At 36.3% G+C, this 13,600-nt stretch overlaps 1 protein-coding gene across 1 annotated transcript; it reads left to right on the top strand.

Moving 5' to 3' along the window:
* Positions 1-930: 930 nt before the first annotated feature.
* On the top strand, positions 931-13,250 carry LOC124301180 (RIB43A-like with coiled-coils protein 2). Its single transcript, XM_046755945.1, has 7 exons — positions 931-1,053; positions 6,032-6,172; positions 9,936-10,099; positions 10,234-10,474; positions 11,372-11,599; positions 12,397-12,503; positions 12,894-13,250. The coding sequence occupies exons 1-7, from the start codon at positions 931-933 to the stop codon at positions 13,033-13,035; spliced, it is 1,146 nt and encodes a 381-aa protein (XP_046611901.1). The 3' UTR covers positions 13,036-13,250.
* Positions 13,251-13,600: the final 350 nt, after the last annotated feature.

Genomic DNA, 13,600 nt, shown 5'->3' on the forward strand with positions numbered 1-13,600 from the left:
CGATAACACAACTAGTTTGAATTTCGCTATTATGCGATTCTTTCATTTTCTTAATCTTCAATATTCAAAACTTAGAATATTCAGATTTTTCAATGTGGTTTTAAGCAAAAAGTATTTTCAGCTTTCTAGCCATTGAGCATCTTCGATGTATTTGCAAAAAAGATTCATAGAAGATCATAATAAGCAAAATTTTTATAATTTCATTGCAGACGAAAGAAGCTCATATTCGAAATAAAATAGGAAAAAAATAACGATGCACCTGTATTATAAATAAATAATTGAATCTATCGAATTAAACCGTTCGATTTTTTGTACATCATAGTGTACAATTTTGATTTTCGTTTTTTACGATTTTCTCGAGTTATACTGCGTATTAAATAATTGTCAAGTACGTGAAACAGAGGTAAATTTCCCGACAAATCGATTGCCGGTATTTATTTTGTTGATTTATTCTCGCTTTGCGAAAAAACGCAAATTTTTTTTTTTTTTAAATTCGGTATCCGAAACATGTCCAATACATCTCAAAATTGTCCAAAAACTGTTTCTTCGCTCAAATAAAGGCATCAAGTGTCAATATCTTAATTCAAAAGTGAACGGCTAAAAAAAACATCCAAACTGTTGATCGCACCATTCGGCTTATCAAGTCTACAGAGAATTACCCGAAACTAATTATTAAAAAAGTTACTCACCAAACTGTGACCATTGACCGGTTGGCGGTAAATAGGAGGGTTGCCCTGCCAACCAGATCCGGGGGTGCCGAGTCAAACTTTCCATGACAACCCGGTTATATTTGCGGGCATTTGGACAAAGGAAAATGACCAAAGACTCCGAGACTTCCCTGACAGCGTGTCGCGGTTTAATTTTTCCTCCCGTTTCGCGGCTTTCTATCAATCACAAAAATCCTTAAATCGCTTCAACTTTGCCCGCAACATGCTCAAGTTCCAGCTTGCAACGCCGCAGGATCTCAGGGCTGCTGCAAAAGTCGAGCACAAGCGGCAGATCGAGGAGGCGAGGAAATCCCGCATATTCAACCCTCGATCCCGGCGCATTGGGGTGAGTTCAGATCGTCGGACCCTGTTTCGTTCTCACTGAAGAACTAGACACGTGATTTTTACAATTTTTCATTCGTGATTATCCGCCGACGTCTCATTTTCAGGACCAGTGTTTCACGTTTTTTACAATTCGTGTAAAACTTTGTTAATGCTTGAACAAATTTAAACGTATTACCGATTGGTGATGTATCGTAGATTTTTACGGTTGCGTTGGATTTTTGCGTCTACCGTTCATTGTACGGTCCATTTTAAGAATAACTTCGATCTTACTTTCGTGATTTGTAAAAATATTGGCCATCTTACAATAAAACTGCTCTGCAAGATTGAGATTCATTTTTAATCTTATATCGTACGTAATTCAAGTGTATTTTAGGTGATTAACAAGTTTCGCTAATGAAAAGCTTAAGAGTTTCCGGTCTTTTACGCTGAGAAAAATTTCATTTGTTACGGTAACTAGAAAAATTCAGTAAAATGGGTATCGTTAAAAGAACTGTTTGAATATCGTTGTGATTACGAAAAACGAGGTACATGCAACCATTTTGCTCTATTGTCGATATTTTTTTTAAATTATATAATAACAATGTTAAATAAGGCTTTAACATTAATTTATTGTTGCACAAGCATTAAATTTTCGCAACAGTTACACGAAAATCTAGTGATCGTAATAAGAAAGAATAGTAACGGATACTAGACTTTCTGGTAACAGCTACAAAACTAATTTTCATTTTGTACCTAAAACTATATTTTTCGGTTGTGGTGAAAAATGAAAATAGTTAAAGACTGAGCGGTAACCGGAATTAAAAGTTTCTTTCAACGTATAACCCTTGAACACTTGTACGGGGTTGTAAACGACTCCGGCCGACTTTTAACCCTCGCTCCTAAATCAATTGCGATTATTACCGAGGAACCGTGACCATGATTCAGTTTTACTTCTATTTCATTATATGGCCGTTTATGTTTCGTGGCAGTAGGTGAATTTTACTTTTCTTACTTAAATTATAATATTTTGATTTTTTATTACGTATTTTAATTTTAACATACTTCATATACTGAAGCAATTTTCATTGTGGAATCGGACGCTTTGTAAAAATTGTATGTGATATTTTTACGCAGAAAATGGCTTAAAGATACTTTGGCTGTCTTCGAGGAACATCGAACGGTATATTGTTGTTTTTACGCCACTGTAGTCAATTTATTATTACCAATCGTATACTATTTTTTAAATAAAAGAACTTGTAAATATTCTAAAACCCCTTACAAAAACTTTTTTTGTTACATATTTATTGACTTTTTTCGTATTTCCCTATTCCGTATGTTTCCTATTTTCATATACCGAAAGAAATACACTTTTTCAATGGGGCATAGAAATAAAAATTTTTTTCCTACAGGTCTGATGTATTCTCTTCGAAATCAGGTTCGAAATTTGGAAATCGGTCCATTACAAAAAGAACATGTACGATTTTGTGCGAAAAATTACGTTTTTGCGGTTTATTAGTTCTTTTTAGTAGTGAATTGAATTTTTCACCAACTAAAATTTAATGAAACTAAATTTGCTCTTCACCCATCGTTTCCTTATTGAAAAACGAAAACATTTATTGCTTAACCGAGTCCCATTATTACTTTTAGAACGATTTTGCGAACACGAATCGTGTGGGGTATGAGCTAAAAATTAAAATAAGAGATGTGTTCTAAGGAATAAAAATCTTTCAATCTCTCAAAGGTCGATGAAAGGCCTTAAATAATTTTTGAATGAGTAGATTAATCATACAATGACAAGAGACCTTTTCTTACACAGCGTTTAATACCCTAAAAAAATAGTTTCTAGTTTTATCAGTACACTATGGCGTTGGCGAGTTATAAAATTCCAAAGTTTGTAAAAAAAAAAAAAAAATGTCCCATGATATTTAAATGGGAAATAGGAAAATCGCGTCGACGCATCTCTCAATATTAATATTAAGAGCACAAACTTTGACAGCAATTTTTTTCCTGTCGTAATTTGGAACAATTTTTTTGTCTTGAATATTGAAAAAAATGAGTAAATTTTTTTGACACACTCTAGTGTTCACGGATAAAATTAGATGTGCACCGCGAGCCCACGCTGAGGTCGGAATTCTATTTTAAGCCGTGCCTCTACGTCAGGTATGTATGTATAGGCAGGTTTTCCTGAACCTCGAAAAAGGTAATCGCACACGCAGCCCTTGGCGTCCGAGGCTTGAAACCTGGCTGCATAAAACGCGTCGATACGAACGCGCCCACGTCGCGTGAGCGTAACTCGTTACTCAGGTGTTGATGCGGTATAGCTGATGGTGCATGTGCCTACAAACTCGAGGAATAGCGGCGTAGGAGCAACGCGGGATTCCCCGCGATCCGCCGATTTACCGAGGTGAAAAAAACTTACTGTCATCATCGAAAATACACTGATACACTGCTGAGTTTGCCTTGGCCTGCAATGGAACGAGCGCCTTAAAAGTTTATGGGACTTACTCGAAGACAGGAGGAAAATACCCTGAAACAAAAACGCGATTCGTGGATCTTTTGTGTTACATTTTGCGTAAGGATTATGTATTTTTTTTTTTTTTTTTTATATTTTGCTTAGTAAATTTATTGTTGAACTATAACGATTGTACAGTAATGTTCATTAATGGGTTTCCAAGGGCTCACTATTTTTTTTCAAATCAAAACTGGAACTAGTTTCCTTTCCAAGCAAATTTTATGTTTCAACGACCAGCGGCGCAAGTGACGGGAGAAACAAGCGATGCGTTGATCGTAGACACATAAAATTTCTATAGAAAAAAAAGCTTATCTCACTTTTGATAGCCAGCCACTCGGAATCCATAAATAAACATTATTGTACGTATGTATTGCAGGATTTTTTTTCACCAATCGTCAAGCTCGAGAAAAAATCTGTGGCAGACGATTTCAGGCTACACAGTGGGTCCCATATTTCCCTAAAAGTACATACCATCTTTTTTTCCTTCCCTTATAACCACTCTGATACTGAAGGTTTCCCCTAAATGTACCCTAAAGCAGTCAGTTTTTCGTCAAAACTCCCCTATTTGAATCAGTTTGTTGGTTTTTTCTTTTATAAACTAAAATGGACTGAAAAAATCAATTTGATCGTTGAGAACAATGTTTATATTTGCAACTAAACGTGCAACAAAATGATTCCGTAAAAATTATGATTTTATAAAATATAATAAAGTTTTGAGATTCGGTGTATTTCTTTTTTTCTTTTTTTTTGTATCTATGTCAAGCTGGAAGTTTTAGTTGATGAAAACAAAAAGAATCAAGTAAAATGTAATACTTCAATATATTTTACATTAGAAATTTCTTTTAATCCCCCCTAATATTACCCGAAAATTTTTGTATTTGCATGGGATTTTTTTTTCTCTGCAATATGAACATGTTTTTGGGGTGCGATCGACGAAATTCCACAACGAGCAAAATAACGGACATCCTAGTGTTTATCTAATTTTGCTCTATTTGGTCAGAACAGTGGGAAAATATTGAAATCCTAATACTTCCCCATTTTTACAAAGCTTTGTCCGATGGGTGTTTCAGCGAAGTGGTTGGAGTGCCGATATCATTCGAAGCCATTTCGTAATCTCCAAAACCAAACTGAAATTGGTAAATATTAAAATAAAATTCTGTATTAGTAATCATCAAGGCAATGATTGGTAGTCACGAGAAATAATTTAGGATTACAGGAATCTCTTCGTAATCTTAAGAAATCACGTATAATCAAACTAAAATTTATCTGTCAAGTCATTTCTCGAAATCACTCTATAAAATGTAAGTAATCACGAAACACGTAACCATAGTGTCAATTTTTGTTCGATGAAACACCCCTTACCTTTGCTTAAGTTCCCCTAAAATTACTTTACCTGAGCACTACGAAACCTGCGATTTGTATAAAGAATTAAATAATAAAAGATAAAATGACGTTAAACTCAGACACAAACAACCTTCTCAAACAAATTTCAAATCGTTAAGTTACAAAGTTCAGGGCAGTGATCACATAGATATGTATATTCTACGACCAGGAAGTGAGTCTATGATTTTTGAGGTAACGCCAGAAATGTGAAAGGTTGCGTGACGGGTTGACAAATATTCACAAAGGTCTGACCTCTTCTCATTCTGCAGAATTGTGTAAAAAAAAAAAAAAAAAAAAACATTTCAATTGCAACACACACTTCACTCTTTTCCTCCCTCTACGATATTTCCTCTGAAACTATTTTCCTCATTTCTCTTGCATAACTATCACCGTGTGAATTAAACTCCGATGCGTTACGGGAAATCGTTGCGTGATAGAATCTCTCTCGAGTTGGTATTGCAAAGGCTGATGCATATTTCTTGTCTTGAGCACGACTGAAAATACTCCTGCGCTCTTGATTGATAACACGTGAGTGTTGGAACTATAGACGTGACGATAAATGTATGGACGCGTGTACATACGTGGGTACAAGAGTACAGGAAGTCGACTGTTGAGCTGCTTCATGTTCGGCGCCAGGAAATACGTAAGCGTAACATCAACCGAGTTAACAAGTATGTTGGTACGAATTGATATACCTACTCGATTCTCGCTTCGAGAAGGTGGAAGTCCTTTCGCATTTTAAGGAATAAATTTGGTTTTTGCACAATTGTAAACAATTCCCTCGGCAAATGTTTAAACCGACATGTTTTTGTTATTCAATCTGTCAGTTATATTACACTAACTAAAATTCGCGACCTCGTATAGACTAGGACTGTGCGATGAATAGATTAATCAACAGCATCGGTTAGTCACTCTTTTTTTTTCCATACCAAACAAGTCATCGGTGAAGCATCAAATCTCGAAACAGGTGTTTTTAACAGTAAAATTAACATCGGCGTTGAATTGTTTGTTGCACGTATATTTCTTTCACATTGCATAAATTTGGAAATTGATGGTGTGGATGCAGAGCGTCGTTTAAAAAAGTTCATTCTTATTTGCGTTGCAGATAGATAAGGAATTCCTGGACAAACAGGTGGAGGAGAAAAAACAGCTGGCTCAGCTCGAGAAGGAGAAAGAATACCGGATGGACGAGCAACTAGTGCGTAGCAGCCGATTGGCGATGATGTTGGAAAAACGAGAGGAAGAGGTACGATACCTGATAATTATTAAGCATTAAGTTGGCCCGACTATTTACGTATAGTAGAAATTTCAAGCGTATACCGGGACAATTTCTTGAAACTTGAAAATCAACCGCGCATGTGTCAAATAATTAAATCTCATTGGTCGGCGAAATCTTCCCGCAGCGACATTTTCGTCTGCGATGCAGGCGGGCCAACTTACACAAAATGTGTAAGTTTGAATTTTCAAAGAGCATAAACATTAAATGCCGACCGTTCTATGAAGAATCAACTCTCTCCACCCAACAACAAATGCTTCCCAAACCTTTCCGAGTCACTACCTCAATCATTTGAGAATCTAACCTCGAAAATTCGTATCAACCACATCGCCGCCAGAAACAGTTTGACAGCTGAAACTCGGCATGGCCAGCCTGCGCGAACAGCCGATAAAACTCGCGCATGCGCGGTTGATTTTCAAGTTTCAAGAGATTGTCCCGGTATAGCCATAGTTGATCTGATCACGTTACCAGTTTCTAATTGAATAAATAGTCATGTCTCTGAAATAACGCAGATCACAATTCACTGCACTTGGCTATAGTTTAAATGTAAAAATAACCAGTAGAAAGTTATTTCCATTATTTACACAAGTCTTTTTTTTCCGCAAACTTGCTTTCGCCCTTTTAAGCTCACTCGCGGGGCTTTCTGTAGAAGCTTGACGGCCTTTCGACATGAACTTGTCACCATGCAATAATTTCTTCCCAACGCAGACGCGTATACACGCACCCATTATTACATGTGAGCCCAGTAATGCCGCACCACCGGAAGTTTCTCATCCGAGATCACCGCATGACTCCTTGAACGGACGTATGATCGCATTCGTGTCTCTTCTGCGGTGGCTAACGACAATCGAAGAAACGATCTTGCTGAAATATCCGTCACTAGAGGATGCTACCGAGGATTACGTGACGTTCGGATTAGAGTAGATCAGCATGAGTTCACTTTTATAAATAGGCCAATTACAATAAGAGTACGTAAATGTTATAGTAGTCGAATCGATTTGAACATCGAATAAAATATTCGAGACTTTGAATTAATTCTAGTCATTCGAATGGTTCAAAGGCGTCAAATAATGCGGTTCCTATCTTGAATTCTCCGTGTTTTTCTGATTCGAAAATACTTGGACGAACGTAAAATGTAACCGTGAAAATTTTTTTGGACAGGAAATTGAATGTGATTTTGGAAATGAGACTAGTAAATGTTGAGTTAACAGATCAGCAAATTGGAACGGTTGCCAAACTCCAGAATGAATCGAAACTGTAAAGAGTCGCCTTAGGAAAAAAATTACTGAAAAATTGCGTATTCTAACTGATAAATTTCAGTAACCTCGCGATTATTTTTTTAATAAATTCCATTTTTCATGCTGTATCGACATCAGACCAAGATTTTGATTGTTTGGAATTCATTTTCGTTAATTTTTTAATCGTAGTTTATGATATTTACACTCATACAAACATCGAGTACTTATGAAGACATTTTTTACCATAAAAGTCAATGTTGAGATAACTGTAACTGAAATCTATTTGCAGAAATATTTTCTTTTGATAAAAAATTGCAGTTTTTAGGATGCAAGCTTTCTTCCGGCAAATTTTCATCAATTAAAGCTTGAGGTGTTTTCTTAAATCGGAGAAATTATCACTTTCAAAAAATGAAGAGAACTATCGAATTTCAAACAAGCTTCGAAGGCACGAGGTGCAAGGTATATTCGGTAAAATAATTACCTGAATTGCGTGCGTTGTAGCTACTTTCAGCTTATATTTAGGGTATTTTTAGGCTGCTCGATAAGGTTTCCTCGTGACAGGTAAACTTGAAAGGAAGTAGCCCGACGGATCTACGCAGCCTTGTATTAAGAGGGTATCGAACCTGATACTGGCACCATTTGTAGCCACTACCAGGTATCATCGGATAGAAAAGTTACGGGATATAAAATATGGATTCCGTTCTCATTGAAAGTTTTGTAATTTTTTCTTGCCATTTATTGCAGATAAACTTTCAAAGAAAATTACCCCCACGCGTGATATTCATTACGAAACTTCAAAACGATAGATATTAAAGCTTGCAAGCTGAAAATGATAAAAAGTGTAACATTTGTACAAGTGTATAAACTGATGATTTAACGATTGGCCTAATGAATTTTCTATCATTTTCTCGAGTATTAGAAGTAGTAGCCAAATACAGAGATTGATTTCGTGATTAGACGTTTACTTCAGCGGTTATAATAGGAGTCTGATTAAAAAATATCGCGTGCCTAATGGCTAAGGTCGTAACCACCAGAAATAAGATTATAGTCGCAAAAGTATCGTATTGTTTTTTGTTTTTTTTTCACCATATTCTCTGAAAATGATCAAAACGTATAATTCAATTAAAATCAAGCGCTCGAAAATATAAAGGCAGAAGGCCATATGGTAGGCATGTACAATCTTTTTTCAGCAATAAGTAATAATACATAAAAAAAAATGAAAACAGAAGATCGTAACTAACTTTTTTTTCTTTTTTGCAAAGATAAAACCAAAAGGTCGTAATTGCAATTTCTTCATTTTTTTTTTGCTTTAAAAACTACCGCAGTGCATAAAAAATGAAGACTAACAAAGCTATATGTATACAGTAAGGATGTCGATTTTCTGAACGTCGGCTATCCAAATCGTCAATTATCGTAGCGATAGGAATACCAATAATAATTTGTGGCGGTTACGCCCTTAATCAATTACCACAGTACATCATTTTTTCAATTTTCATCATGACCAGAAGGTCTTATCTATCAGTAAATATGATGTTTTGCTATTAATTAAACTGTTATTCAATTTTAACGTTTCTGACCATATTTTCATGTTTTAAGCTTAGATACAATCGAAAAACAAAAAATATACGCCCTTTTGCCTTTTTCAACAGCAAAAGGTCGTAAGATGACGCTTACGACTTTGCGCCATTAGACACGCGATATAAGAAATATTTCTAAAGAATGTTTCAAACAGTTTTCCCTGCAAAAATTTGATTTTGGTTACTTTTTATCACCTTTGGTGATGTAAGAAGAGTGTTGGTTTTGGTAGAAAATGACTTTTTCCAACACACAACGAATCTTCACGTTTCCAAATCTCTAGAATCCGAAAAACAGGTTTTTAGAAAAATGTCGGTTTTTCGGTATGTCCGGCAAACTCTCGCAATAATGCGGGAAACGACGAGATGAAAAAATTTGAATCTTCCAAGATTTTACGATCAAATGATGGACATTAAAAATTGCCGTATCCCGTTTGATTTTTACCTCCGCTTCTATCGAAAATGAATCGATTCTCAATGTTGAACCGATAAATCTGTAATTTTCCTTCTTTATTACTTCTTCTGAATTTCTGTAAATTTTCTTATTTTTCAGAAACTTATGTTTTTTTGCTCATTTTGCTTTCAAAACTCTTTCATTTGGCTGCCAAGCCCTATCAATTTCAGATTTATCACTCGGCCGTTTTCGACATCATCACGGAAATTTGTGGTACAGATCGCCAGAGTCTTTCCTTATCATGGTGATGAAAAGTATAGCGAAAAAACTATTTTTACGGCTTGTTTTTAATGGTGCATTTCCAGAAGTTTTGAAAAAACAGTCAAATTTCACTTCATGTCAAAAATATGTTTTCCATAGCTTGACTTACTGGAATTACAGCATGATTAATACAAAGAGTTTTGAAAATTGGTGCCTATTGTTAACAGCCAAGAGCTAGCTCTTCAACATTTTCTGCTTTTTTTCAGGAAAAGCGAAAAATAAATAAAGAGATCAACACTTTCCGCACTGTTTACCAACGCCCTGAGGATCGCAGAGACTTCGATCTGTACGATCCCGACATTTTAAAAAAGACAATGCCAGCACGGGTCAGAGACGAAGATCCTCGTCTCGGTCTTGCTTCAGCTCAAAAGTAATAATATTCGTCAATCGTTATCTTCTTGGTTCGTCAAGCCGTCCAAGATTCTCCATAATGTATTTTTCGCATTTCAACCGCTTCCTGATTTCCTTTGCCTTCCGAATTCACGCTTTTCCATCCTTCAACAGATTTGAGGGTGAGGATGAGAATGCCCAAGCACGAGCAAGAGCTCTGAAGGAACAGATGCAGTCGTGGCTTGAGCAGCAAACCCAGGAGCGACGCAAGGCGGAAAAGGAGCTGAAAGATGCGGATGAAGCTTATCAAAACGCTGTGGTAGCCAGAGACAAACGCGCTGTTATACTCGAGGGAATGGAGCATGAATGTCGCCGAAAATTGAACGAAACAACAGCAAAATTCAATAAAGCTCTCGTAAGCTGCCGATGAATTCTTTCAATTTCACTATCATGCAACGGAATAACGCGTACAAGAGTAATAACTCAAAAAAGCTGCAAAAGAAAAATTGGGGGCTATCAAAAATCAAGTGTTTGAATTTCTTACAGTTAATTGACCGTCACGTAAATTATTAAAATTAATTCATATGGAATATATTAACTACGACTTAATGCGAGGAACGGGATTTAAAAGAAGCAGAGAAATAACTCAAACAGTGGTATAATACGGAAAGTTCTACGGACAGATTCCCATACCGACAGGTTACCGACATTTTAGCCGCTTCACAGCTCAGACACAAACCCTTTTATCGGATGGGTGTTTATCCGCACTTTGTTTGACTTTATCGAACATCGGGAAGGAATGAAAATTTCAACTCTTCGAAAACAAATGATCTGACGGGAGTTAGGTTGGGATGTATAATTCATGTCCGTTCAGTTACAATTTGAACAATAAATTGTCTTTTAATACATCACAGAAGTAAAAAAGATAAAAAAGACTTTCTGCACGACAAATATAACAGTTTTGCACAAAAGAATCGTATTAAGAGATTAACTTCACCTTCCGCAGTGTATCAAAAATTTATTTCCTCGTGTCCATATACCATACAATTAATATATCACATTTATTTCCTCGTCATTGACACAGATTTTCCAGGGTTAAATAAAACTTACGGTCCTGCGGTCTACTTTTGCAAAATTTCAATGCCAAACTGCAGTTGAGTAGATCGCTGTAATAGTTCGCTGAATAAATAACTCAATTCAGCGTCTGTGCGAGTAAAATAAATGCGCGTAATAACTTAATTGGCTGTAAGAGTGAGAGTAGAAAAAGCGACGTCGCGAAGTTGCGGGATTGATTTAATTGGCTGTCCTGCAGGCGGAGGAGCAGGAGTACCGCAGAAGACGCGCCGCGGTCCAAGATGAGGAAGATAAGATGGCAGAAATCTACAACCATGTAACCGGAGATTTCCTGACCGAGGCACCGGAACAAGCGGCGAGCAACAGAGGGCCGGACAAGCCGCTGGCTAGTCGGTACAAGGGCATGTCAGCTGCTGAACTCAAGGCATTCAGGGACGTTCAAGCAATTCAGATGGAAGAGATTACGGTAAGTGACTTTCGCCATATTTGTACAGCCACAATCGCACTGCGCAATGGTTTATTTCACCTGACGAGCAAGGCTTCCATACGCAGAGTTGACACAAAGTGATGATATTACGTCTTTTGTCACGGCCGTTCCTTGCGGCTCTTGTGTCCTTAGCCCGCGAATACGAGCGGACTTTACACCGTCCATGGTGTGATGTACGATTTTGCCTCGCATTACACCTACGCATGATGGAGAGGAGAACCCGAGCAACTCGCAGAGCCGCTGATGCAGATCTGCGCAGTCGCTCGGGTATCAAACCGGACGAACTTGCATTTTCATGGACAATTATATGCCCAAGTCGTGTTAAACTGACAAGATTTTCAGACTCGAGTATTAGCTGCAACGCGGAAAAGAGACGGCAAAATCTCACCAAAATCTTCCGATTCCACTTTTTCATATGATACCGCAAAATAATTGCTCATTTTTTCAATTATACCCAACATTTTTCAAACTCCATATCGAAATCGAAAAAATATATATATATATATATATATACTCGCATTAGTTTCACGGTCTGATTGCAGCTGCATGATATTCAATAACAACAATAATAGAAACAAAAACATTACAACAACGTAATAAACTTTTTCCAAAACAAAACCAGACCAAACGAAATTCTGATGTTGTCTGAAAAGGAGGAGTTTACCATTTCTATATTGAATTGCACTGGATCCAATATTCAAAGATAAACTTTGAAATGATCATATTTTTTCAAAAAAGTGTACAGAAACTAAATTCGAGATTTGAACATGTCGCAGAAAATGAGACACGCGGAGAAATGCAGGGACCAAGAATGGGACAAACAAATGTCGGGGAATGCTCACGCTGCAGTAGCATTTGAGCGAGAACTGGAACGCAAGAAGAGGTGACGAGCCTTACTCTTATGATATTTATAAATATGTTGTATAAAGACAACCGAGCACCTCTGGTTAATCTCGAATTCGTGTGGTATTTACAATTTCAATAAACAATAGTTCATTTAGTTTATAACTCAATTCTATTATTTTTACATAGCATAAATATATGTTGAAATAAGGAACAATTGTTTATTATATGTGATAATTTGACATAAATTGGTTTTCTATGAATTGAAAAGCTGGGTAAAAACTATTCAGTTGATTTGTAGATAATCCATTTACAAACAAAATAAGGTACGATTGATTGAAATTGTGTACGCTGTACAGTTTTTTCATTAAAAAAGATGGCGTTCGCATTTTTCCTACGATTAAATTGCATTTTGCATTGTCATTTATAGACAAATCAGCAAGCAAGTGGCGGAAGAAAATCTCCAGCTTGCCGAAGCTCAGAAATCCCATCAAGACTACCTGAACCGCGTTGTTTACAAGAACAAACCCACAGCAGCATTTTTTGAACAATTCAACAAAGGAACTCGTTAGATCTTCGATAATGACTGATATATGCAAATTTATAATTTCCTTGCAGGTCGTTGAGACTCAAGTTTTTTACCACTGTATTTTGCTAGTATAATGTTTTTACTACTTATCGTATCCGCAGCTCTGTGTGCCTGTACAATGTCAATCTAGTAAATAAAGAAGCAAATTAAGATGTAATTTTAAAAGATGTGTCAAACACAGAGCGTGTACAATGTACAAATTAGGTGTAATAAACGAATCGTATCAACTATGCATTCGTGACAGCAAAATTTTCATTTAATTCATTACTGGTGTGATTAAGAAGTACTTGTTCCATGATTTGCGGTTTGACTGAACTTTTGCACATAGAAAAAGTAATTACGATGTGTAAATATTGCCATGGTAATTGGTATAATGTGCGAGATACAATTATTTTTGATTCCCTTCTAACCAGAGAAATCAAACTTTTTGTATCTCTATTTAATCTCAGTAAACAATTATCTGCCAATTGAAAAATAAATAATTCATTGGAATCTAATAAATTCCCATCGATCAAACTTGGCGTGTTCTAGAATCAACTAAGCTTTTC

Source organism: Neodiprion virginianus, chromosome 1 (assembly GCF_021901495.1).
Source record: "Neodiprion virginianus isolate iyNeoVirg1 chromosome 1, iyNeoVirg1.1, whole genome shotgun sequence".
NCBI lineage: Eukaryota > Metazoa > Arthropoda > Insecta > Hymenoptera > Diprionidae > Neodiprion > Neodiprion virginianus.